This window comes from Gossypium raimondii, chromosome 5 (assembly GCF_025698545.1).
Source record: "Gossypium raimondii isolate GPD5lz chromosome 5, ASM2569854v1, whole genome shotgun sequence".
Taxonomy (NCBI): domain Eukaryota; kingdom Viridiplantae; phylum Streptophyta; class Magnoliopsida; order Malvales; family Malvaceae; genus Gossypium; species Gossypium raimondii.
In genome coordinates, this window is record NC_068569.1 from 51,400,995 (window position 1) to 51,428,866 (window position 27,872).

Sequence of the window (27,872 nt, forward strand, 5' to 3'; positions counted from 1 at the left end):
CTCAAAAGAAGAATAGGGTTTCCAACACCAGAATCTCCAATAAGCAGAAGCTGGAACAGGTAGTCACTGCAAATTATTGCAACCAGATAATCTCAATATCTGTTCCAACGATGCATAAGAATAACAGCTACAACTTTAACATGTGAGTTATGTAATTTTATTTTCGCCAAAAGAGGCCTAATCCCCAAAGTTTGTACTCTCATAAACCAAACACCGTGTTTAACTTGTCAGCGTTAAACTGCCAATTAACCAAATTAAGTGCCCAAAGATTAACCTTAGAATGCCAAGCAATTATCGGTTGACAGATTTGCTTCTTTTGACCAAACAAATAATCGATTTCAAAATGATTAGAGCAACATTTTAGAGCAAAACAAATAAACTATTGACCAATTCAAAATGAATTTCGATTTCAAACAAATTACAGCAACAATTTTTAAGACTGAATTGATTCTTCAATACACATAATCGATTTAGCAACATGTTAACAAAATATAACAAATTATTTGCAAAAGAATACCATTTTAAATATTTATTAAGGCATCTTACAAAACTAGAAGCCTATGTCCCTCCTGAATGTTAACTGTTACTGTTAACTCTTCAACAATGAGAAGAACTAGCAGTAAAGTAAACACAGGGTCGGTACTTCTTCCCAAACCCAAACCCAAATATACAACCAAAACAAAATTCAAATTAGGGAATGGCGATAAAAATCCTAATCGGTAATATATGTTACTGTTAATATATTCGGTTTCAAGCTTGATAAAAATCCTAATCGGCTGTTTTGGTGATATGCCATTTTATAGTACTATATTCTTGAATTAGTGAATAAAATATTTCAAATTTTACCATATTAGACCTAACCCAAACCCTAAATCAAGATACAGCGTTTTAAAAGAAAAAAAGCTTACCTTTTAACCAAAAATTCCGAAACCTTGATAGTATCCTCTCAAGATTGGCTCAGCTGTTGCTTCGTTTCACCCGATTTATGAGTTCTCCTCTCCCTTTTTTCCTTTGCCCTTTCTCTTTCGTTTCTATCGCGATGTTTTGTCTGAAGGATGTTTGTTTCTGTGTTTATGCCTTATACAGAAAATGATAAGTTAAAACACGATGAAAGAAACGGCGTCGTTTTGCCAAAATTTTAAGACACCATTGCGGCGTTTGTTAGGAAAACGCCACTATTTCTTGTATATTTGCGGCGTTTCCAAAAAACGCCACTAAAAATTGAATTTATAATCTGAAACGGCGCCGTTTAATAAAGCTTAATGCATATTTCAAACTATATTTTTTAACTTATTAATCTTAATTCTATTTAAAATAATATTTAAATGACAAAAACATTAATATAATTTATATCAATTGGTACTTTAAATTGATTTTTTAAAACATTATTTAAATAAATTAATCTAAACTAACCTAAACCTTTATCCGACCCCTGAAACCCTAAACCCTAAATTCTAAACCATTAACCCTTAGCCGTAACTCGTAACCCCTAAACCCTAACCCTTATATCCCAAACCTTAAATCCATATACCCCTAATCCTTAAAATAGCACAACCATCCAAAATAATCCCTAAATCTTTAATAATCATAAAATAGTTATAATTGATTAAACAATAATTAATAGTAAAAACTTTTAATTTGTAATATTACATTTTAATTTTTTTGTATAAATTTTGAATTTTATAATATTTAAGTTTATTGATAAATAAATAAATTTAAACTATATACTCATAATTTCAATATATTAAATTTATTAATATATATTTTAGAAAGTAATAAGAACATATTTGATATAAAAATTAAAAATACCGCAAAATCTAATAACTTAAACTCTAACATAACCGTTGAAACCCTAAACCCCAAATCTATAACCCCCTAACCCCTTACCCTTAAATCCCCTAAACCCTAAAGCATAACCCTTAAACCCTAAATCCCCCTTACACCTAAACATCAAATTTTCAATTACACAAACAAACGGTGACGTTTTCACAAGTAGAACATATTTGCGGCGTTTTCAAAACGCCAAGATAATAAGTACATCATTCAATGAAACGACGCCGCTTACGCTAGAGTATCAAGAATATTAGCGGCGCTTACCTATAAAACGCATACAATAGAAACTGATTCCCTAACACGTAACGACATCGTATATTGCAAAATTTGTATGCGTTTTGACTACAACGCCGTAAAGGCTACCTTTTGCGTTGTTTTTCTATACAAACGCCGCTAAATTTCTCTTTTTGTGATCTTACATTTAAATAATTAATTACCTATTTATTTAACAAATACATAATTACCAACTTATTTATTTATACCAAGATTATTTTGGTCCTATATATACAAATTAAATAATTAATAACTATATATATATATCCATATGGATATATATATGCATATATATCAAAAATATCAAATGGCGTTAAATATTTGGGTTAAATGTTTTAAATATACAACTATTATTAATTAGTTAATTGTATCATTTAACAATCTTCAAATTATAAATTAACATGCATCCATAAAATGATCATCTAACTACCACGCACCTATATATATATCTATTAATAATTATAATATAAACTATAGTAAACTTCATTAATATATATTAATTAAATTTATTGATCATCTGGATTTATTTTATTACAAATATATAAGAACGTATATATTCACCATAAAAATAATAAAAACAAATCTAATTAATTAAACCCTAACATATGCATGACCGTTGAAATTAACCCTAATTAAATATCAAACCCTAAACCTCTAACCCTAAATTAACCTTAAATCCCAATTACCTTAAATCTATACCCGTACTCCTTAAAATACCGTCCATAACAAAATTTCCTAAATGTTTAATATATATAATCATAAAATATATATACTCAATAATTAATTAATTGTTAAAATATATATATTTTTGTATAAATTAGTCGAACAATATATACTACCAAAATTTATTACTCTTATAAAAGTTAATTCTATTTTTAATATATTCTTTAAATTAATACAACAATTTAAGTTTTATTTATATTTTATTTTATTCATAATTTAATATATTTTCTCTCGTAAAGTAGTTTAAATCAACTGTTATAAATAGTTAGTTGTTATATATATATCGACTTCTCTTTAATAAAAACTTTTATATTAATCAATATTATTTGTTAATTATAATTTAAATGTAAATTGTCCCACTATATAATAAATAGAACAAAATATTATTTATTTCAACTTATAAGATATTTGTTACTATTAGCGGCGCTTCGGCAAAAACGCCGCCAAAGGTCAATACATTAGCGGCGCTTAGATACAAACGCTGCTGAAGACAAGAGAATTAGTGGCGCTCAGTTAGAAACGCCGCTAAAGATCCGAGCATTGGCGGCGCTTGTATAAAAACGCCGCTAAAGACCCCAAGCATTAGCGGCGCATAGAAAAAAACGCCGCTAAAGACCCGAGCATTAGCGGCGCATAGAAAAAAACGCCGCTAAATATCCGAGCATTAGCGGCGCATAGACAAAAACGCCGCTAAAGACTCGAGCATTAGCGGCGCTTAGACAAAAACGCCGCTAAAGGTTTAAAAAATCGCAAAAACGACGCCGTTGGTCTTAGGTTTTTTTGTGGCGCTTTATATAAAACGCCGCTAATTCCTATTTTTAGCGGCGCTTCGGGATAATCGTCACTGATGCTCTACCTTTAGCGGCGCTTTGGCTAAATCGCCGCTAATGCTCGATTTGTTGTGGCGCTTTTGTTCCAAACGCCGTAAAAAGTGCCGCTAAAAGCCTATTCTGGTGTAGTGATTTGGTGACAAGAGTTTAAAGAAACATCTTACTTCAGAGCCAGATGTGAGCATTGAAACAACCGACGATGATACCGACCTTATAATATTGGCTAGTGATGGTTTATGGAAGGTAAGCCCTATCTAATCACATTTTTAATGGTCCGTTACCAAGAAGCTGTCGATGCTATCAAAGGCATTAAGGATGCTCGATCTGCTGCAAAGCACCTAACTGAGGAAGCTGTTAAGAGGAGCAAGAAGGATGACCTTTCCATCATTGTTGTAAAATTTTAGTGATCTGTTAGTGTGGCAACTTCACCTGGTTCCGTTCGATAACGAACTTTTTTTTTGTACCGTTCTAATGTTGGATAGAATGTTATGCATATTTTGTGTCGTATCCTAAGCTTTCTATACATAGGCAAACTATAATGAAACCGTCTAATGAAGTAAGGAAACCAAAGTTGAATTTGTAGCATTGGAACATAATAATCTACCAAGCTTTCAATCGCTTTAGCGGTTCAAATTGATCGATACCTAATCGCCATGAATTTCAAATTTTATGTTTAACAATCTGAATTTCCTTCAGATGTTATCCCTTAGATTCCCTCTGACGTTGTTATAAAATCCTTCATCATAGTGTAGTAAGTTGATGTTTTGGTTCTTAAGATTGGTACCATAAGCTGATTATGTCTGCAATGACTCCCTTTCGGTTGCAGTTAAATGCATCCGATAAACCGAGCTTGGATTTCTTTACTTGAGAAGAAGACTGTGACAACCCATCAGTGAACCCTATCTTCCCATAGCAACCCCTTCTTCTTCCTGGTCATCTTCCCTGTCATTGTCAAGTTCACAAATATTTAGAATTGTGCTGGCATTGTAGGCACTGTAAGCGTTTATGAGTATTTAAAATTATGTTAACCTTGAAGGTAAAGCAATTATTTGAAGTTAAGCTCACCTTAGAGGCGATAGAAACTATTCAGGATTATGCTAATGTAATAAGGCGAGCTACTGTTTGATCAATGAACCTTTAGTGGAATAAAAGTGAACCCTTGGTGAAAGCAAGGGCGAACCTTGGGGGGTGGCAGGCCCTGCCCCCTTAAAATGGAAAATTTTCCATTTAGCCCTTTTAAAATTTTTAAAAATTTAAATTAGTAAAGATAAAATTACACTTTGCCCCCTAAAAATATAAAAATTTGATGTAATCTTTTAAAAATTATAAAGATATAGGCTACTAAAATGGTAAAATTACATTTTTTATGTTAAAATTACAATTTAATTTTGCCCCTAAAAAGGTTTTCTAATTTCACCCCTAGGTAAAAGGGTGCCTTTACGGTGGATGGGTACCTTTAGGTGTCATACTGTGGATGGTATCATTAAACTGAATCTAAGTCTTGACTTAACTTTTTTTTACTTGGTATATTGATGAATCGTGCTTTTGTTTGTCTTATATGAACTTCACTTTTGTAGTTTGATGGATGGTATAGACATTGACTCAAGAATATAAAATACCTTGTGAGGCTATTGAAATTAATGCCTCATCTTTTGTGGAGAGCCACTGAACAGTTCACGGAGGGGCCTAACTATCAATTTTTGGAGATATGCCTCATCTTCGTGGAGAGTGATTAAACAGTTCATGGCGAGCTCGATTGTCGATTTTTGGTATTATGCCTCACCTCTACGGAGGGCTGCTGAACAATTCATAGAGGGTCCCAACTATCAATTTTTTGGAGATATGTCTCACATCTGTGGAGAGCCATTAAATGGTTCATGGAAGGGCTTGAGTATCAATTTTTGGACATATGTCTCATCTCCGTGAATAGCCACTGAATGGTTCATAGAATGGCCCAAAGGTGACACCGTTGACCTTACGACCCAGGATTACACATGAATGTAAGAAGTTGAGAAACATAAAAAGTTGCTAACTAAATTTATAATTTTAATAATTGGGTAACCAAATTCAAACATCTAAAATAGTTCAATGATAAATAATTTTAATTGTAAATTAACTGACAACTTTATGTAATGACTGATTGCATAATTATTGATTACATATCCTATTTTATAAACTAAAATATAATTATATTACAAGTTCTATAATATGATATCTAATGGGTTAATTTTTAAGTTGCATATTTTAAAATTAAAATTTTAATATGTTAATTTATCATTATTTCAATTTATATTTGTCCTAAATATGTGATTTCTACACATATATGCGTGTGATAAGATTTCTAGCATAATTTGAATCTTTCAAACAGTAAAATTTTAATTATTAAACTCTTGATATACTCAAGTTTTTCAAGTCTAGGTTTGCTTTTGGCCTAGCTCGATCAATCCAAAAACTCATTTTACTAATTTTATATTAATATTTATACATTTAAATTTAAATTTAAAAATATTTTATTATTTAAATGGTTTAAGAGTGTAAAAATCCTCAAACTTAAAAAAACAATTAAACCCTTGCTTTTATTTTGCATTCACTTGGATATATAAAAACTTTTAAAATGCATCAAAAAGGCCCTCAAATATTTTCAAAAAAAGTAATTAAGCCTCTGGTTTTATTTTTCACTCAATTAAATACTTGAACTTTCAAAATACATCGAAAAGGCCCTCAAAATTTTTCAAAAAAAGTAATTAAGCCCCTGATTTCTTTTTTTTTTTTTTGCACTCAATGGGTACTTGAACTGTCAAATACATCAAAAAGACCATTTGACCGTTAACTTTAACAGTTGACTGTTAAACTTTAACAGTTGACCATTCAAATACCCAATTGAGTGCAAAAAAAAATTCGGGGGCTTAATTTTTTTTAAAAAAGTTTGAAGGCCTTTTTTATACAATTTGAAAGTTCAAGTACCCAATTGAGTGAAAAATAAAAGCTGGGGCTTAATTGCATTTTTGAAAAAGTTTGAGGGTCCTTTTGATACATTTTGAAAGTTCAAGTACCAAAGTGAGTGCAAAATAAAATCAAGGGCTTAATGGCTTTTTTTGAAAAATTTTGAAGACTTTTTACACCCTTAAACCTATTTAAATTGAATTCGCCTTGGACCAAATTGAGAGTCTATAGTCAACTTCTATCCCATATTTTTCACTCTAAAATATGAGGCGTAGGTTTTATTTATTTATTTATAAATTTTGAAATTTATTTAATATAAAATTTACAAAATAATATATTGGTGTCGAATATGGTAAAAACCATAATAATATTTGATTCGATATCATAATATCAAAATAAGTTTATAACTTAAATGTTTTAATTATAAATATGAAAATTTAGAAGGTTATTTTGGGAAGTGTATATATATATATATATTGGAGAAGAAAAAGAGAATAGAAGGAATGGTAAGAGAGGGAAAATGTTTAAAAAGTGGAGGCAGTTTGATTTCTTATTTATTTATGCTCTCAACCTAAACTTAAAAACCGTCCAAAAATAGTTCAAAACCAAAATAGAATAAACCAGATTAAAATAATAAATATAACAAGAAGATAATTAATCGAGCTCCAGTCGCACCGACTAAGGATTACCTAAGAATAAGAGAAACTGATAGTGAACTTACAAGCTCAATGTGTAACTTATGAGGGTAAAAATATTAGATATAATTTTTAAACATGCTTTCAAAAGTCAATCAGACAAATATCATATACAGAAACAAAATCAGAACATATCAGATGTAGTTTACAATCCTACTCCGATCTGTTACACACCATCTCCGACCATCCCTACACACTATATAGGGTATTAAATACCCATGAAACCCTACACACCGCTTAGTGCCGGTATGAAACTTTTCAAAATATTCGCAGCCTAACTGTCAGATCGTTAGGTGATTCATCACCAAATGTAGAAATATGTGTGGCTAAGCCACCAAATATGGCAATTGAATTAAACTCCCACACTTCCTCCATAAAGACAGATCTCATCCTAATGCACATGCAGAATTAACAAATGTCTGAAATGTACATGTCATACATGCTTTTATAACAGATAAACATTTGTGTTCTAAATTTTTATATATTTGTGTATGTAAATAATGTTATTGATTTAGCATCACCAACTCGGGATTGAAGACAAAACAATGATAAACATTTGTATTCATTTAGTATTCTTAATATGATGTGTTTTTGTGTTTAGATTTTGTTTTACTCTCAATTTAATCTAATTTTTATTTTAATATCATACATATTTCACGTGTTATTATTAATTAGTTCCAAATCATACTTTTCAAGATTCATTGTATGTTATTTTTAAACACAAGTCGTGTTATAAATATGTGATTTCCACATGCATATGTGTGTGATAAGATTTCTAGTGTTACTAAGACCTTTCAAAAAAAATTGTAATTATTAGACTCATTGATATACTCTTTTAAATAATCTAAAATTTTTCAAGCCTAACCCATTTTAGCCTAGCTTGGTCAATCCAAAAGTCCATTTGAGAGTTCGAAAATAATAAAATTTTAAAAAATATATTTTTTAATTAAATTTAAATTTTAAAAATATCTTTTATTATTTAAATTGAATTCAAGTCGTAACTGCTCAAGACATAAAACCTTGTCCAACCCAACTCGACCATGGAAGAAGAAACATAATTTGTTTTTACAATTTGGCTTATGAAAAATAATTTAAATATAATTAAATTTTGAATTGAGTTTGAAAAAAATTTTGTGGTATATTTGTAATCTTTTGACTAAAAGAAATTGACATCCGGGTTGATTTCATAAGCCTCTGTAATACCGATTCTAAATGTTCTTCAAGATCATGAAACTCAACTAGATAATATTACTAATTTGGTTTCGAGAAACGTTGAGGAAGTATGTAATGATCTAACTTTTTATTTTGCTATGTGCCTAGTTTGTTATTGAATTCTATTGACTGATACTTTTCTTTATTTCTCATACAATTTAGTTCTTCAACAACATATTCAAGATTTTATTTTTCTAGAATTTTATATACATTTTCTATTTTATAAATGATTTTGAGTTTTTTATAATTTTATATAAATTAGGGTCAATTTGATAAAAATATAAAAATTAAGGACTAAAATTATAACATCCTAAACCCGCCTAGACGTTATAGCCAAATTTGGAGGAATTACATTAGGTTATTTAAAACCTAGAAATTGAATTTGAAGTCGTGTGTTTTGACAATATTAATTCTAGCAAATCACTTTCCAGTTTTTAAGAAAACACTCATTAAAATTATTTATTTTATTATAGAAAACACTTAAATGATTATTTTATTTTGCAGGGAAATTTGAGTATTAAATTTCAAAAATCGTGACTTAATTTGCAAAACACAAAACTTTGTAGTTTTAAGTAATAATTACTAAATTCAACTAAGCAAACCAAAACATAAAGCAAAATACAGAAACAGATTTACAACCCCCCAAAAAAATCTAGAAAGTCCTAAATAATTTAAAAACATGAACCATCCTACTTAAATAACTGAGAACCCAATCTGAGCTTCTACACGTCGTTTGGTTCTAAGTATGCCGATTACCTGAGAAGTCAAAGAACTTGGGTGAGCTTATAGGCTTAGTGTGCAACTCAACCCAAACAGGCAGAATAGACTCAAATACAATAACAATTATAGAAATAGATACAATTCAATTACATATATAATTTCAGTTTTAGATACAGATACAATCTCATATACAGAATCAGATGCAGATATAGATGCAAATACAAATGCAAATACAGACACAGAAACAGATCCTACACCCATCGACTACACACCATCTCCGTCCCACCAATACATACCAAATAGGACTATAAGAGCCCATCCATCCGTCACACCAATAAGTGAGCATATATCACTTTTTAGAATAGCATAGTCAAGCTGCCAGAAATAATGCGGTATTCTACCAAAATCAATAAGTGTGGTCAAGCCACCATATTAGATATGTGGTTAAACCACAAATTAAGTTATTCCGAGTTGCCCGACAATGATGGCTTATAAATATTAGTATGCAATTAAACTGCCAAAACACTTCCTCCATCACATCATCATCCCACCCCAATGCACATGTGAAAACATTTTACATACTTAGATGCACATAAATGAATCATGCTTAAATAGATTCTCAAATTACAGATCAGAAGCATAAATTATACCACAGACATGCTCTTGAATGTTACACGTACAATGTCAATATTGAATAATATGCTTTCAAAAATCACATTAACAGAAACAAAATATCAAATTTTGTATCCAGAATGCATACATAACACATTTCAGAACCTGCGAAGTGACTAATTTCAAATCGCACTTCAAATACGACCCTAACGAAATTTTATGAAAAATGGTCCCACACGGCCTAACAGACCCAACCCGTGTGGCCTGCACGGCCTGGCACACAGCCTAACACACACCTGTGTAGCCTACACGGCCCAAATAACTCAACCCGTATGACCCACATAACCTGGCACATGGCTATGTGACGTCGATAGTGGGTTTTTCGACATCGTGTCATTCGCTATTTTTTTATATTTCCATTACACACCTAGTCGGTTTTCAATGCTAACACCACTACGAGGATTCCAGCACCTAAACCGACATTTTAGAACGTAAGAATTATTAGTAATATGCTAAATCCAAGTCACTAATTCGATCGCAAATGCTAAACACTTAGCCTAGGCTTAGTGTGTAACTCAACCCAAACAGGCAGAATAGACTCAAATACAGTGAAGAAGAAAGAATGTTGTGGGTACAATAGCCAAAGGAAGAAGAAGAAAGAATTTTGTGCGTAGAAAGACAAAACTATTAAGCAAAGAAAAGCATGTAATGAAATAAGCAATGAAAGAATGTTGAAGTTTCTCACATAATCATTCAGCTTTCTGTGATATTTCAATTATTTACAAACAGGAGGTCCAAGACAATTTGCAATGCCAAGAACAGGCTCTACGAACTCCATTAATGCTATGTCCCTGCAACGCAACCATATATAACAGTAGCAGATAATGAAAATCTGTGAATGTCAGTGTAAGCATGAAAAGGAAACATGAATGCAAGTTTCAAGCAATGGCATTTATTAGATGGAGCTATGGATGGGTGGCATTTATTAGTGAAGTTCACTCCCTTGAGTATCTTACAAAGCAAGCTGCTATAACTGAAGCAGATAATAAAAAACAATCATTGCATAGTCATGAATTAAGCAATGAAAAGCATGTCATGGATTAAGCAAATGAAAGAAAATTACCTTGATTGGATGCTTGAAAAGTAATGATAGACCTTGGACATCAAAAGAAACTAAAAACAGTGAAGAAGAAAGAACGTTGTGGGTACAATAGTCAAAAAAAGAAGAAGTGAAGATAAAAAAAGGCAAAATTATTAGTAAGAAATCCCATCTTTTTTCTTTTAGCTTTTCTCTTTGGTGTCTGCCATTATTAGTTGGCATTTTTATACTGAATTTTCTCAACAGTTGTATCTATCAGTTGGTAATAAAACCTTTTATCTGCTCTCAAATTTTCAAAGATAGATATGATTGTCTAAAATCCATGGAAATGTCTTTTGCATTAATTCTTGACAATACCAACAAGTATTGCAGCGATCTTGGTGCTCAATTGTAACAGATAATAATAACTAATGAGAGAGTATGGGAAAAGCAGGGTATAGTTACTGGTGTTGTTCTTGTTGGTATTCAATTTTGGATTCAACTCAGGACAATTCTTTACATATGGATTTGTAAGATGTGAATGAATCTATTCAATTTTTTTTATATATAAATAAATCTATTCAAGTTAAAATAAATATATATATATATTCTTGGGTAAACTACATTTCTGGACTCAAGTCGTGGTTTATTGGTCGAGTGTTTACCTTCTTTAGAAATAGATGGAGTTCGAATGATCATTGTACCAAAAAAAAAAATTACATTAGTCACTAAACTATAGAAAATTTTTGTTGTGATCACAATTACAATTTTTAGTCCTCAATTTTTATACTCTCAATCAGTTTAGTCTTGATAATATTAAAATTTTAAAACATTATAAAATTAAAAAGTAGATAAAAATTCAAAAATAAATACAGTGAGAGAAAATGAGGGTAATTATTTTAAACCCTCCAAAATTTCTCTTTATTATCAGTATCAAAATATTCAATACCCATTCTTTTAAAAAACATAGAAAAGGAAAACATTAAGTAAAATTATTTGATCTCTGTTTTTTTACGTCTTTTGTTTCTTGACATAGCTTTTACATTATAAGAAAAGATAAAATTCTGAATATAATTTATTTTTACAATTTGGGTTTGAAAAATAATTTATCGGTAAAGAAATTAATTTGAATTGAGTTTGAAAAAGAAACTTTTGTGGTATATTTTGTATTCTTCTAACTAAAAAATGAGATTAGGATCAATTTTATAAGCCTCTATAATACCAGTTCTAGATGTTGTTTAAGAGCATGAAACTCAACTTGATAATAGAAGTGATTCGGTTTCAAGAAATATTGAGGAATCATGTAATGATCTAACTTCTTCTTTCTTTTTTTTGGTTTTGTTCAATTTTTAATTTGTTATTGAATTCTATTCTCCATCTTCTAATATTACTATATTGTTTTATAAAAATTATTCCACAAGTTCTTTATAGAAATTGGTATTCTTGCTATGGTCCATTCAATGCTCAGTGAATTGTTTCTGTCAAAGTAAAACATCGACAATCATTAGGTTTCATTGTATCATCGAAGTCAATTTGCGAGTAACTCTTTCGTACAGCAATAGATAGATGGGGGCAAATAGAACTTTAAAATAATGATATTGATACACACCTTAAAACTTTTTTTAATTTCTCATAAATTTATTTTTATCTCCGCACATTAACAGTTAAGGAAACAATAATCAAAGAAAACAAACAATATTATAAGTCAATTTTTATGGTCTTCGGGGCAACTTTCGTTTTTAAGTTCCACATAGGTAAAGTAAATTCGATATTAATGTTTTCAAAATTGTATTTCAAAATTGTAATGAGGATAATTGTTTTAAACCCTCCAAAATTTCTCTACTTTGTATATATTGAAAATTAAAGAATATTATGTCTTTTTACAATACTTTCCTAACTTTTATTGTAAATAAAACCAAGATCATAGTTTTGCCTCACCTTAAATCATTTTGATTAATATATGTTTATATTAATATTTATATATTTTATAATTAAATTTAATTTTAAAATATTTTATATTATTTAAATTAAATTGAGTTGGACCGACTCAAGACATGGAGGGATTTATAGCCATCTTCTATTGTGTATATATATATTTATATAAAATTTAAAATTTATTAAAATTAACGAAATAATAGACTAGTGTTGAATGTGATAAAAGTCCATAATAATATTTCATTCGATATCATATCAAAATAAGTTTATAACTTAAATGTTTTAATTATAAATATGAATATATAAAATTAAAAAGACCATACATTGTTCATACCTCTTATCCTCCACGGGGGGTTGAAGCGAATAACATTTTTAAAGTTTGGATGGTCATCCCACTCCAACGATTCCCACCATTCTGTGTCTGACCTGATGGTAAGAGAAGGTGGAGCATATGCAAATGGCTGCCCATTACCAACAAGGGGAACAAATGGAGGAATTCTCTTCAGTTTATCACATCTAATAATACGGATAAGTTGGAGAGAATCACAAACCATCACTCCACTTTTGCTGCATATGCTCTTCAAATTTCGTAAGGAAAATAGAATCAATTCTCTCAATTTAGGAAGATGGAATTTGATTAATGCATCACTCCCTTTTTCTTCAACTTCTGATGTTTCTGCTCCCAATATTTCGACTAGCTGACTACAACCCTCCACTTGTATTTTTTCCAGGTTTTGGAGGTTTGGAAGCAACCAATGTGGAAGCAACGTCTTCATACTTGAGCAGCTCCCTACATAAATTTCCTTAAGATGGGAAAAGGTGGTAGACGGAGCCAATGTTGATGTTGTTGCTGAACCAATTCCTGCATCTTTCATAATAAGGGCACTCAACTTTGGCAGAAGTTGAAGATACAATAACTCGAGGCTCTGAAATGGATGAGCGGAAGAAGAGGCAAAAGAGGACAAGGGAACAACACACTCTATCCCTTTACAATCATAAATCCTCAAGTCAATCGCATTTTTGAAGGAACAATTATCATCGACTAAGCTTCTTAAATAGTCGCACTTTACAATAATCAACTCTTGAATTTCAATTGGGTGCATAATTAACTCACCTTCCCAATTCTGGACTCCTCCAATTGTTACTGTTTTATCTCTTTCAGCAGGAATAAAAGATGAGCCCACATGTAAATAGTACTTGATGAGATTTTCCTTACTTTGTTGCATTGAGGAGATGAACTTATTGAATTCGTTGATGTCTTCGAAACGTCCGGTAAAGCACTCCAACTTTTTCAATGGTTCCATCTCCTCTGCTTTTAGACTTGTTTTTTCATTGTACACATCAAAACTCAAGTGCTGAAGGTGAACGAGTTTTGGTAAAAGTCTAGCGGGTATCTCTTTCAGAGTATGCACTCCAAGATCAAGATATCTTAGCTCTATCAGCATATCCATGCCTTCAGGGACTTCCTCAATTTCAGTCTGATTAAGGTCCAACTTCTTCAATTCTTGAAGCATTGAAAGACATGGCATATCTCTTAATTTATAACAGCCACGAAGCAACAATGTTGTGAGGTTCTTTAGTTTAGAGATGGAATTTGGTAAACTTTCGATCTCCGTATAGGACAAATTGAGGACACAAAGATAGGGCATGTTTATGAAGAAAAAATATGGGATCTTCTTTATAGGGTTAAACTGCAATAACAAGGTCGTGAGCAGTTGACATTTTGTGGGCAGCACATCTGCGGGAAATTCCGTTATGGAGTTATCCATAAGCGACACTTTTTCAATATCTGGACTCCATTGCCCCCTTTTCGGTAATTCTTTTAATTGCAAGCCTGCTTGTACTATATATCGAGGATTCATACTTGTGATCGACAGTGCCATGTCTCTCACTGCATCATGCATCTTTATGCGAGGTTGACCAAATAAATTAGTAATATTTTCCAACAAGCAGTTATCTCCTAACTTCTTCAAAATAACATGGCCCTTGTCTTTCATTTCTTGTCTTGTATCCATATCATCTATGAATCCCTCCTCAATCCAGCACTCAATTAGTTCATCCTTTTCAATTCCAAAATCTTCGGGATATAATGCGCAATGTAAGAAACAATATTTCACTCTCTCGTCTTTTAAGTGATCGAAGCTAAATTTCAAGCTCTCGATTACCTCAGCTTCCACTCCTTCCACTTTCCCTATTCTCTCTTTCAATTCCCTGAGTGCATTATTCCAAATAAGTGGGTTATCTTCTCCTTTCATGGTACCAGCTACCACGACAATTGTAAGAGGTAGACCCGCACATTCCTTGACAACATGCTTCAGAGTAGGCATTATAGTTGGACTTTGAACAATGTTAGGTCCAACTTTATTCAAGAATAGTATCAATGCCTCTTCTTCTAAAAGAGGCTTCACTTTTATCACCTTACAACCCATATACTTACAGACATGCTCCAAACGGGTTGTCAACACCAACTTGCAGCCATTGCTGCCACTCGGCTCGAGGATCCCAACTTCCTCTAGAGAGACTTTATCCCACACATCATCTAGGATTAGAACATGTTTTCCTGCGTTCTTCAGCATTTCTGACAAGATTGTTGTTCGTCTGAGCTTGTCCTCTTCTTTGTCTAAATATTTCTTCGCCTCCAATGCACTTGCAATATTATCTTGTACCTTCATTACATTGAACTCCTTTGATATGGTAACCCAGATTACCCTTTCGAATCTTTGTTCTTTCAAAAGATCATTGTGGATGTGCTTCATGATAGTGGTTTTACCCACACCACCCATCCCCCAAACCCCAATCTTGCTCACCTCCTCCTGCATCAAACATGCCCAAATCTCATTTCTGACAGCTTCTTCTCCAACTAGCTCTGATGTTGGCAGTGGCAACCCAGCACTTGGACCATCCATGGCAAGACCTTCAGAGGCATTAGGAGCGTTATCAAGAAATTTCTTCATTTCTCGAGTCTTTTCATCAACCAGCTTCCCGTTGCAAGCACGGCAGAGATATCTCCCGTTACTGACTTTATTTTCAACAACTTGTGCTTCCCTAATCATCTCTTTCACAGCTTTCAACCAATTTTCAACTCCCTTCTTCGGTATCTTCCCCAGAGGACGAAGAAGCTCTGCTTTCAATTGCAGCTCTATATCTTCCATTTTGCAATTCAACTCATCTCTCATCCTCTTGAAGTTTCTCACATAATCATTGAGCTTTCTGTGATATTGCAAGTATTTACAAGCAGGAGTTCCAAGACAATTTGCAATGCCAAGAACAGGCTCTACGTACTCCATTGCTATGTCCCTGCAACGCAATCATATATAACAGTAGCAGATAATGAAAATCTGTGAATGTATTGGCTTTTTGATATGTCAGTGTAAGCATGAATGCAAGTTTCAAGCAATGGCGTTTATTAGATGGAGCTATGGATGGGTGGCAGACAGAAACATGATGAAATTTGTATATCCAGAATTAACCTCTCAATGTATAGAAAATGCTAGATTCAAGTGTGCAACAGAATATTAAGAGGAAAAATGTTCAACAGTTTGGTATTTCAATATTATATTGCTTCTGGGTAGCTCTTTTGGTATTAATTTCTAACTATAGTAGATTATGTCTGCTGATCATCCAGTCTTGAAATCTAAAACTGTTGATAATCAGCAGAGGCAATCATAGCTTCAGATCTTATTACAATTATTCATCTTTCTTGTTATGTAAAAGCAAAGGAAATCATGTCATGAGCTGATAATAAGCAAACAAATTTTCAATTGAGCTGAATTGCATATTTAAGGATCAAAGAATGGGAAGCAGAAATTGCCTAACCTACTGGCTGAAAAGTGTTGAGAGATTAGAACCGAAAATGAAGCAGTGAAGTTCACTCCCTTGACTATCTTACAAAGAAGTTGCAGGTAATAAAAAACAATGATTGCATAGTCATGAACTAAGCAATGAAAAGCATGTCATGGATTAAGCAATGGCGTCTATTAGATGGAGCTATGGATGGGTGACAGACAGAAACATGATGAAATTTGTATATCCAGAATTAACCTCTCACTGTATAGAAAATGCTAGATTCAAGTGTGCAACAGAATATTAAGAAGTAAAATGTTCAACAGCATGAGATTTCAACATTATATTGCTTCTGGGTAGCTTTTTTTCGTATTAATTTGTACCTATAGTAGACTATGTCTGTTGATCATCCTGTCTTAAAATCTATAATCAATAGAGGAAATCATTGCTTCAGATCTTATTACCTTGACTATCTTACAAAGCATAGCTGTTTTCGTATTAATTTGTAACTATAGTAGATTATGTCTGCTGGTCATCCTGTCTTAAAATCTAAAACTGTTGATAATCACTAGAGGAAACCATTGCTTCAGATCTTATTACCTTGACTATCTTACAAAGCTAGCTGCTATAACAGTAGCTGATAATAAAAAACAATCATTGTATAGTCATGAATGAAGCAAATGACAGGAAATTACCTTGACTGGATGCTTGAAATTAGTGATAGACCTTGTAGATGAAAAGAAATTAAAAAAAGTGAAGAAGAAGGTGAAAACAGAAATAAGCAAAGTTGTGACAGGAATTAATGGGAAAGTATGTGAAGAAGAAGAAGAAAGAGAAAATAATTAATAATTAATGGGAAAGCATAATTACATGTATAAAAAGACGAGTAAGAAATCCATCTTTTTCTGACTTTTTCTTCGCTGTCAGCCATTAAAATTGCCATTAAATAATAATTAGGTTTAATGATAAATTTGGTCACTAACTTTTGTTTATTTTGTCAAAATGTTTCTAACTCTATTTTTGAGCTTTTCTTCACCATCAACCTTTGTTTCAATATTTCTTTTCTTTCAAAAGTTTTGAAGACAAAACAATGATAAACATTTGTATTCATTTAATATTCATGTATTTTTGTGTTTAAATTTTGTTTCACACTCAATTTAATCTAATTTTATTTTAATATCATACATATTTTATGTGTTGGCATTAATTAGTTTGAATCATACTCTTCATTATTTATTGTATGTTCTATTAAAATGCAAATATGTGTTCTAAATACGTGATTTTCACACGCATGTGCTTGTGATAAGATTTCTAGTGTTATTAAAACATTTTAAATTAGACTCATTGATATAATCTTAAAAATAATTTAAAATTTTTTCAAGCCTAACCCATTTTTAGTCCAGCTCAGTCAACCCAGAAAAGTCCATTTGAGAGATCAGAAAATAATAAAATTTAAAAATATTTTTATATTCTTAATTAAACTTAAAATTTAAAAATATTTTTTATTATTTAAATTGAATTCGAGTTGGAACAGCTCGTGACATAAAAACCTTGTCCAAGCCCAACTCAACCATGGAAGAAGAAACACATTTTGTTTTTACAATTTGGATTTTGAAAATAATTTAAATGTAATTAAAATTTGAACTGAGTTTGAAAAAAATTGTGGTATATTTTGTAATCTTTTGACAAAAAAAATGACATCCGGGTCGATTTCATAAGTCTACGTAATATCAGTCCTAGATGTTCTTTAAGAGCATGAAACTGAACTTTTTTATTTCGTTTTGTTTCTAATTTGTTATTGAATTCTATTGAATGATACTTTTCTTTATTTATCATACATTTTAGTTATTCAACAAAATATTCAAGATTTTATTTTTCTAGAATTTTATATACATTTTCTATTTTATAAATGATTTTAAATTTTTTATATAAAATCGGGGTCAAATTGATAGAAATATATATATATATAAATTGAGGACAAAATTGTAATGCCACAAACTGGTTTATACGTTATGGTCAAATCTGGAGGAATTACATTAACTTTGACCATATTAATTCTAGTGAATCACTTTTCAATTTTAAGAAAACAATCATTAAAACTATTTATTTTGTTATAGAAAAACACTTAAGTGATTACTTTATTTTGCAGTGAAAAATTTTAGAGTACTAAAATTTGAAAACCATGACTTAATTTGTAAAACACAAAATCTTGTAGTTATAAGTAATAATTACTAAATCCAACTAAGCAAAGCAAAATTCAGAAAAAGATTTACAATCCCCCAAAAAAATCAGAATGTCCAGAATAATTTTAAAACATGAACCATCATACTTAAATAATTGAGAACTCAATCTGATCTCTTGCACGTCATCTGGTCCTAAATATGTTGATTAATTGAGAAGTTAGAAACATTGGGTGAGCTTACAGGCTCTGTAACACCCCAAACCCGACCTAGACATTATGGTTAAATCTAGATATGTTACTACAATTTATTTGAAAATCCAGAATCTATCTATTCGACTTATAAAACAATGCTAGCTCTTATTAAGTAAAATCCGAGTTTATTTGGGGAAAATATCCTTCTTAACCATTTCGATAAATTTGTCAATTATTTACTCGTAAAACACTTATGCTTATAGCGAAAATTCTTAGTCGAGTCCGATTTTGGAAACACGGTTTGTTGCTACATAATTTAACATTTTGTAGATCGAATTTAAACCAACCAAAAATGTTTAAATAAAGCGAAAATAAACCTAATCTTATAAACAGTCCAAAAAAAGTTCAAAACCAAAACAGAATAAACCAGATTAAAATAAGAAATATAACAAGAAGATAATTAATCGAGCTTCAGTCTCACCGACCCACCTAAGTCTAAGGATTACCTAAGAATAAGAGAAACTGAGAGTGAGCTTACAAGCTCAATGAGTAACTTATATAAGAGTAAAAATATAAGATATAATTTTCAAACATGCTTTTGTAAGTCAATCAGACATATATCATATACAGAAACAGAATCAGAACATATCAGATGTAGATTACAATCCTACTCCGATCCATTCACACCATCTCCGACCATCTCTACACACCAAATAAGGTATTAAATACCCATCAAGCCCTATACACCGCTTAGTATCAGTATGAAACTTTTCAAAATATTCGTAGCCTAACTGTCAGATCATTAGGTGATTCATCGCCAAATGTAAAAATATGTGTGGCTGAGCCACCAAATATGGCAAATGAGTTAAACTCCCACACTTCCTCCGTAAACACAAATCTCATCCTAATACACATGCAGAATTAACAAATGTCAGAAATGTACATATCATACATGTTTTTATAACAGATAAACATTTGTGTTCTAATTTTTTTATATATTTGTGTATGTAAATAATGTTATTGATTTAGCATCACCAACTCGGGTTGAAGACAAAACAATGATAACCATTTGTATTCATTTAGTATTTTTAATATGATGTGTTTTTGTGTTTAGATTTTCTTTTACTCTCAATTTAATCTAATTTTTATTTTAATATCATACATATTTCACGTGTTATTATTAATTAGTTCCAAATCATACTTTTCAAGATTCATTGTATGTTATTTTTAAACACAAGTTTGTGTTATAAATACTTTATTTCCACATGCATAATCGTGTGATAAGATTTCAAGTGTTATTAAGATCTTTCAAAAAAAATTGTAATTATTAGACTCCTTGAGATACTCTTATAAATAATCTAAAATTTTTTCAAGCCTAACCCGTTTTTAGCCTTGCTTGGTCAATCCAAAAAGTCCATTTGAGAGTTCAGAAAATAATTGTAACAGCCCAATTTTCAGTAGAGTTGGAACGGTGATTTGAGATCACTAAATCCGACGAATAAGTTAGAAAAATTTGATAATTATTAATAATTTATAGGTTAAGTGTGATAATAGGAATATTTTGAATTGGTGAATTTTGTGATTTTAAAAGGAAAAATTATTACGTAAATTGAGTTAAAACGAGGTGTCGAGACCTCGAAATTATAAATCAAGCCAAAAATATTTATGGAATGTTAATAAGTTGGTATTAAAGTTTCGTTAGAAAATTTTAATGTTTGGATAGTTAATTAATTAAAAAGAACTAAATTGTAAAAGGTGTAAAATTTGCTAAAAATTATTAAATAGCTTAAGAAATAATTAAAGGAGGACCAAATAGGCAATTAGACATGTGGGCAAAAAGGCTGGACGGTAGAAATATAAAAATTAGTGAAGAGGTAATGTGAACTAATGGCAAAATTGGAAATTTTGTAAAATTAGTGAATAAATATCTTTCTAAAAGAATTTTCTAGCAAATTCTTCATATTTTCCAGCCAAAAATGGCACACAAGAGTTCTCTAAGCTGGTTCTTCATCATTTTTATACTATGTAAGTTCAATTCCTGATTATTTCTTGAAATTTTTGTGTTTTTGTGACTTTTTCAACTAGGTCCACTTGTTGAAGTTAGATTTTTTGATTCTATGAAAGAAATTGAAAGTTGCTATGAATATGTGCTGGATGTATATGATGATTTAGATTGGAGTTAGAGATTTAAATTGTTTATATGCCGATTTTATTGAAAGAATTGAATAGATAGTGAATGTTTGAGACCTAATTGTAAAAGAGTTTGAAGTTAGGGTTTTATGTGAAAACTCTGAATTTCAATAGTTGTGAAATAACTTATAATTTCTGGATAAAGTATTAATTGAGAAAAAATTAGCTTAATCGAGGGGTTAATTGAGCAAAGGCTCACTACACCAGAATAGGCCTTTAGCGGCACTTTTAGCGGCGTTTGGAACAAAAGCGCCACAAAAAATCGAGCATTAGCGGTGATTTAGTCAAAGCGTCGCTAAAGGTAGACCATCAGCGGCGATTTCCAAGAAGCGCAGCCAAAAATAGGAATTAGCGGCGTTTTATATAAAGCGCCACAAAAAACCTAAGACCAACGACGTCGTTTTTGCGATTTTTAAACCTTTAGCGGCGTTTTTATCTGAGCGCCACTAATGTTCTGGCCTTTAGCGGCGTTTTTGTCTAAGCGCCGCTAATGCTCGTATCATTAGTGGCGTTATTGTCTGAGCGCCACTAATTCTTTGTTCTTTAGCGGCGTTTTTTTCTAAGCGCCGCTAAAGTTCGTGTTTTTAGTGGCGTTTTTATCTGAGCGCCACTAATACTCTGGCCTTTAGCGGCGTTTTATATGTAAGCGCCGCTAATGCTACATTTAGCGGCGTTTTTTCCGAAGCGCCGCTAATAGTAACAAAAATCTTATAAGTTGAAATAATTAATATTTTGTTCTATTTATTATATAGTCGTATATATTATTTATAAATTATAATTAACAAATAATATTGATTAATACAAAAAGTTTTTATTAAATAGAAGTCGTATATATATATATATATATATATATATATAACACTAACTATTTATTACTAATTTTCAATCATAGTTGATTTAAACTACTTTACGAGAGAAAATATATTAAATTATGAATAAAATAAAATATAATAAAACTTAAATTTTTGTATTGCAAAGAATAAATTAAAAATAGAATTAACTTTTATAAGAGTAATAAATTTTGGTAGTACTCATGTTCGACTAAATAAATGAAAGGAATTATAAAACACCAATTTATACAAAATATATTTTAACAATTAATTATTGTTTAATCGATTTTGACTATATTTTATGATTATATATATTAAATATTTATGGAATTTTTTTTATGGACGGTATTTTAAGGAGGACTGGGTATAGATTTAAGGTTTGGGATTTAAGGTTAATTTAGGGGTTGGAGGTTTAGGGGTTTGAGATTTAGGGTTTCAACGGTCATGTTAGGGTTTAATTTAGATTAATATTAGTTTTTGATTTTTTTTATGGTAAATATATATGTTCTTATATATTTGTAAATATAGATCCGAATAAATTTAATATATTGAATATTAATATAATAGGTAGATCATCATGATGGATTTATGCATGTCTATTGATTGGTTAATTTGAGACTTGTTAAATGATACAATATCTTGTATATTTAAAAACATTTATAACCCTAACCATTTGATTTTTTGATATATATGGCTATAGCAATAGCAGATGCAAAAATATCGATACTTAAGTTCAAAAATGGTAAAACTTATATTTAGATCGATCCAAACGAAAATTATTGTCATAAAGATAATTTGCTACGTACCATATTTCAATGGTCAGGGGGTTTAGACGGTCATGATAGGGTTTCTTAATAAGAGGTTAATATTAGATTGATTAATTTTTACGGTAAATATATATATATATGTTCTTATATATTTGTAAAATAAATCCAGTTAGATGAAATTTAATATATTGAAGTTTAGTATATAGTTTATATTATAATTAATATATATATATAATAGCCATTAGCGGCGTTTTAGTCAAAAACGCCACAAATATTACAATATACGGCGTCGTTTCGTGAATTAGGGAATCAGATTCTATTGTGCCATTTTATAGGGAAGCGCCGCTAATATTCTTGAAACTGTGTCAGAACGGCATCGTTTCAGTTGAATGATGTACTCTATTAGTGGCGTTTTAAGGGAAAACGCCGCAAATATGTCTACAATTTTGTAAAAACGTCACTGCTTTCTTTCGTAATTGAAAATTTAGTGGCGTTTTTCCGTAGCGCCAATAAAAGGCATGCAATAGCGGCGTTTTTACCCAAAACGCCAAAATGTGACCTATAATTAATTTAAACGGCTACTTTCTTTAAAGGCCATTTAACCCTTGTCCTCATCCTTTACGAACTTATTATCGAAAAATGCATTTTCTATACCAAATTTTATAATAAAAATTGTTTTTATTAACTTAGAGACAAAATTTGTTGTACCAAGTTTATTATAACAAATTTCATCCATTTGTTAAGAGGACATTCAAGCTTCATACGAAAATTTGTCATAAAGATAATATTGCTTCCTTATTTCAAATTTATACAATATTTTTAACTATATATATATAAGTTATTATATTTTAATAGATTTTCACTATATTTTTTTATTATTAAAGAATATTTAGGGAATATTTTGGTCGATGCATGGTATTCTAAGGAGTACGGGCCGGTATATATGAATTTAAGGTTTGATAATTATGGTTTAGGGTTTAGGGGCTAGGTTATGCTTTAAGGGTTACAGACGTAAATTTAGGGGTTAAGGATAGGGTTAATTAGGGTTTAGGGTTTAGTGAGGGTTACAGATGTTTTAGGGGTTTGGCCGGGGTTTAGGGTTTCTTAATAGGTTAATATTAGATTGATTAATTTTGAAGGTAAATATATATGTTCTTATATATTTGTAAAATATATATCCAGAATAAATTTAATATTAAGATAAGTTTTGAGTATAATAGGTAGGTGATCACTTTATGCATGTACGTAGCTACATAAATTGAATGGTTAATATGAAGATTACAAGGTTAATTTATAATTTGAGACTTGTTAAATGATACAATATAACTAATAATAGTTATAACGTCCATTTGATATATTTTTACTTATATATGGATATATATGAATATATATGGATATATATATATATAGTTATTAATTATTTAATTTGTAAATATAGGACCAAAATAAAATTGGTATAAATAAATAAACAAATAAATAAGTTAGTAATTATTTATTTGTTAAATAAACAAAAAGAAAATGAGAGTTTTAGCGGCGTTTCTATATAAAAACGCCACAAAAGGTATCCTTTACTGGCGTTTTAGTCAAAAACGCCACAATTATTGCAATATACGGCGTCGTTCCATGAATTAGGGAATCAGATTCTGTTGTGGCATTTTATAGGGAAGCGCCGTAAAACTTACATAACTTAACTTAAACGGCGCCGTTTCGTCAGCGGACAAATTCACTTACATCAACCCTTAACAAAATTCACTTACATCTTTGCCTCCGTCCTCCAGTTACAACAACCCTTAACAAAATTGCAGAGATTAGGTTTCGAAATTTTCTAAGTGTCGAAATTACAGAAAGAAGTGTGTAAAAACTTATCACGAAAAATAGAAAGGGAAGAAAAGTGGTCGGAGTCGATCTTGAAAGATGGTGGGCACAGCTGCGAGATTTGTCGATTGAATAGGTAAGTCGTTTCTGTTCTTTTTTGATTAAATTTTTGGGGTTCTAGGTCAGTCTAAGTTATTTGGGGTTTTAGGGTTTCGATTAAACAACATAATTTGTGGGGAATCATTAGATGATGGGGAATAGGTAAGTCGTCTGTCGTCTTGGAACTGTGTTTGAATTTAAGGGGAATTTTACTCATGTCTTCGCCATCCATTGTTTTTCTTTTGCAGAAGAAAAAAGGGGAATTTGTTTGAACTGGAACAAGGCAAGAACAAGAACAAGAACAAGGCAAGGCAAAGGTAAGGCAATGGTGTCGATGGCTTGAATTGAATCTGTCCATGTTGTATTGAAAACATTGTCGAAGACATGAATGAGACATGCATTCTCAATAGCTAGAGAAATAAGTATAAGAGTGAAGGAGAATAATAGAGTGATTAACAAGTTTTAGACTTTGATTTACAAGGATCTTCACAATTCTTTCTGCCAAAACTCAATTTGTGTTTTTGGTTTATAAAAGGCTACAAACTGCCAAATTAATTATTTCTCATCACCCAATTGCCTCCGTTTTCTTTTCCAGATTTAATTAGAATGGTTTTAACCCACTAATGATTTCAGGTGAAGAATATGATGGTTAGATTTTGGTGTGAATTTGACGTGTTTTATTTCTTTAGTGTGAATTATATTTTAGTGTTTTAACCCACTAATGATTTCTCATCACCCAATTGCCAAATAATTTGCTGTTTGCTGTGACTTATTTCTTTTTAAAGTGGGGTGATGTGATTATAATGTAGTACCAATGTAGGAATCATTACTGAAGTTTTGGGTAATTATTAGACAAGTAGGTAGACTATTGATGTTAGTTTAATGGATTTAATGGATTGTTTTTCTGTCATGTTATTTTGGGAACATATATATATGTTCAATTTTGGGAACATGTTAGTTTGGGTACAGTTATATATGTTCAATTTTAAACCTCTAATATCATCTAATTCATCATCATGTTTCAACATATATTCATATATATTTTCATATATATGTTCAATTTTAGCTTTTTAGTTTAGCTAACTTTGTGAGTATAAACTCCTGTTTTTTAATTTTTTGGCTTTAATTACTTATGTTTTTTCTATGACGTACTAATGTATTTCATCTTTTTTTCCGTGATTTGCTTGAATTGAGTGGATTTAAGGTATTTGTTCCTATTTTTCTCTATTTAGGTTTCTTATAAAAAAAGTCAAATTGTTAAATTTTTATATGTTATTATATTTTAGTTGTATAGTTTAATTATTATTTTTCATTTTTAGATGGGAGTTTTAATTACCATTTTAGCTAAATTTGCATTTTACTTTGCAACTTATTACATATTATTTGATGTTTAAATTTTCTGCTCAAGATATTCGGCAAAGGCAATTGTTTTAAACTATTAAAATTCGGAATACAACTCTTAAACAACTTTATATATTTGAGTGCGTGTCCAATGATGGGCGAATCGTTTTATCGGTTTAGCGTTTATAAATCATCGATTTCCAATATTATGTGTTGCCATTATAAATTTTACTGGAAAATTAATGATTAATTATCGATCTTAACTTACATAATGGGAATTCGTTAATGATTAATAATCTTTTACATACAAATAAATTTGTATATTTATTTATATTTTCTATTAAAATAAAATATACTTTTTCAAATATATTTATTCAGAATGGCAATTCAAAGTATTATTTCTTTAGTAACAAAAATATCGCGATAAATATAAACAAATTAATTATATCTTGTAATTCAAGTCAATTTTTTTACTAACATAATTTGTTGTTTGAATTAATAAAAGCTACAAAATATACATCATATCGTAACGATCTTTGAATTTTCCGAGATTAAATCTACAAAATTATATTTTAAATGAAATGTTTTCAAAGTTATATTTTAAAACATCTTTGATATATATATATATATATATTTATATACGCTTTTAATATATTAATTAAAATTATATTGATATATTTGAAAATTTTAAAGCATTTCTAAATCATAATTTACATACATAACACATAGCCTACATGACTTATATAATACACAACTTAAATAATTTCCGAATGTACATAATACATAACTTACATTCATAACTTACATAAACTTATATGTTACCTTACATAATTTGTTGTGACTTATTTCTTTTAAAGATGGGGTGATGTGATATTATACATAAATTACATAACTTAATTAATTAATATTATACATAACTTACATTAATATTATACATAAATTACATAACTTAATTAATTAATATTATACATAACTTACATTAATATTATACATAAATATTATACATAAATTACATAACTTAGTTAATTAATATTATACATAACTTACATAACATTTTAACAATTTGCATAATAAATAACTTACATAACTTACATAATACATAACTTATATGACTTATATAACTTACATAGCATAATTTTCATAATACACAACTTACATAGTTTTCATAATAAATAACTTACATAATACATAACTTACATAGCTTAATTATACTTATTCCTAAATCCTAAACCCGTGCAATTTATTGTCAAGATTAGGCTTCAAGAAATAAGAAATGGACCGGTCTTGGATGAATTTGTCAAGGGTAAGCGACGGTTATCGAAATGGAGTACAAACATTTCTAAATTTTGCATTTCAATATGCAAGCCAAGAGAACATGATTCTTTGCCCGTGTAAGAAGTGTGTCAACATAAACTGGCATTATCGTGAAGTTGTATACGAGCATCTAATTGTTGATGGGTTTGTTCGTGGTTATAAACAATGGTTTTTTCATGGAGAATGCCTGCCTAGTACTTCCTCTTCAAGAATGGATGTATCTTATGATAGTACTGCTTACCATCAGTCTGTTAGAGGGGATGACATGGAAGGGATGTTGCGGGAAGCATTTAATATTCACAGTCATGGTTTACAGTCGTTCCCACCCGACTTTGTGCCATCTGATGATTGTAATCTCGGTGGAAATACTTTTACCGAACCCGGAGGAAGTGTACATCATGAAGAGCCGAATGGAGAAGCGGCAAAGTTCTACGCGCTACTTAATGAGATGAACTCAGAACTATATGAGGGATCGAAATTTTCAAAAATGTCTTTCTGCATTCGT

At 30.5% G+C, this 27,872-nt stretch overlaps 2 protein-coding genes across 2 annotated transcripts in view; both read right to left on the reverse strand.

Moving 5' to 3' along the window:
* Nucleotides 1–17,457, reverse strand: part of LOC105767178 (probable disease resistance protein At1g61300) — a 31,414-nt gene extending 13,957 nt beyond the window's left edge. The window contains exon 1 of the mRNA XM_052630124.1: nucleotides 17,333–17,457. The gene's annotated coding sequence lies outside the window, so the exon portion shown is untranslated. The remainder of the gene's footprint in view (nucleotides 1–17,332) is intronic.
* LOC128040971 (disease resistance protein At4g27190-like) lies at nucleotides 13,065–17,315 on the reverse strand. Its single transcript, XM_052630118.1, has one exon. It carries the CDS (start codon nucleotides 16,139–16,141, stop codon nucleotides 13,163–13,165), a length of 2,979 nt encoding a protein of 992 aa, XP_052486078.1. The 5' UTR covers nucleotides 16,142–17,315; the 3' UTR covers nucleotides 13,065–13,162.
* Nucleotides 17,458–27,872: the final 10,415 nt, after the last annotated feature.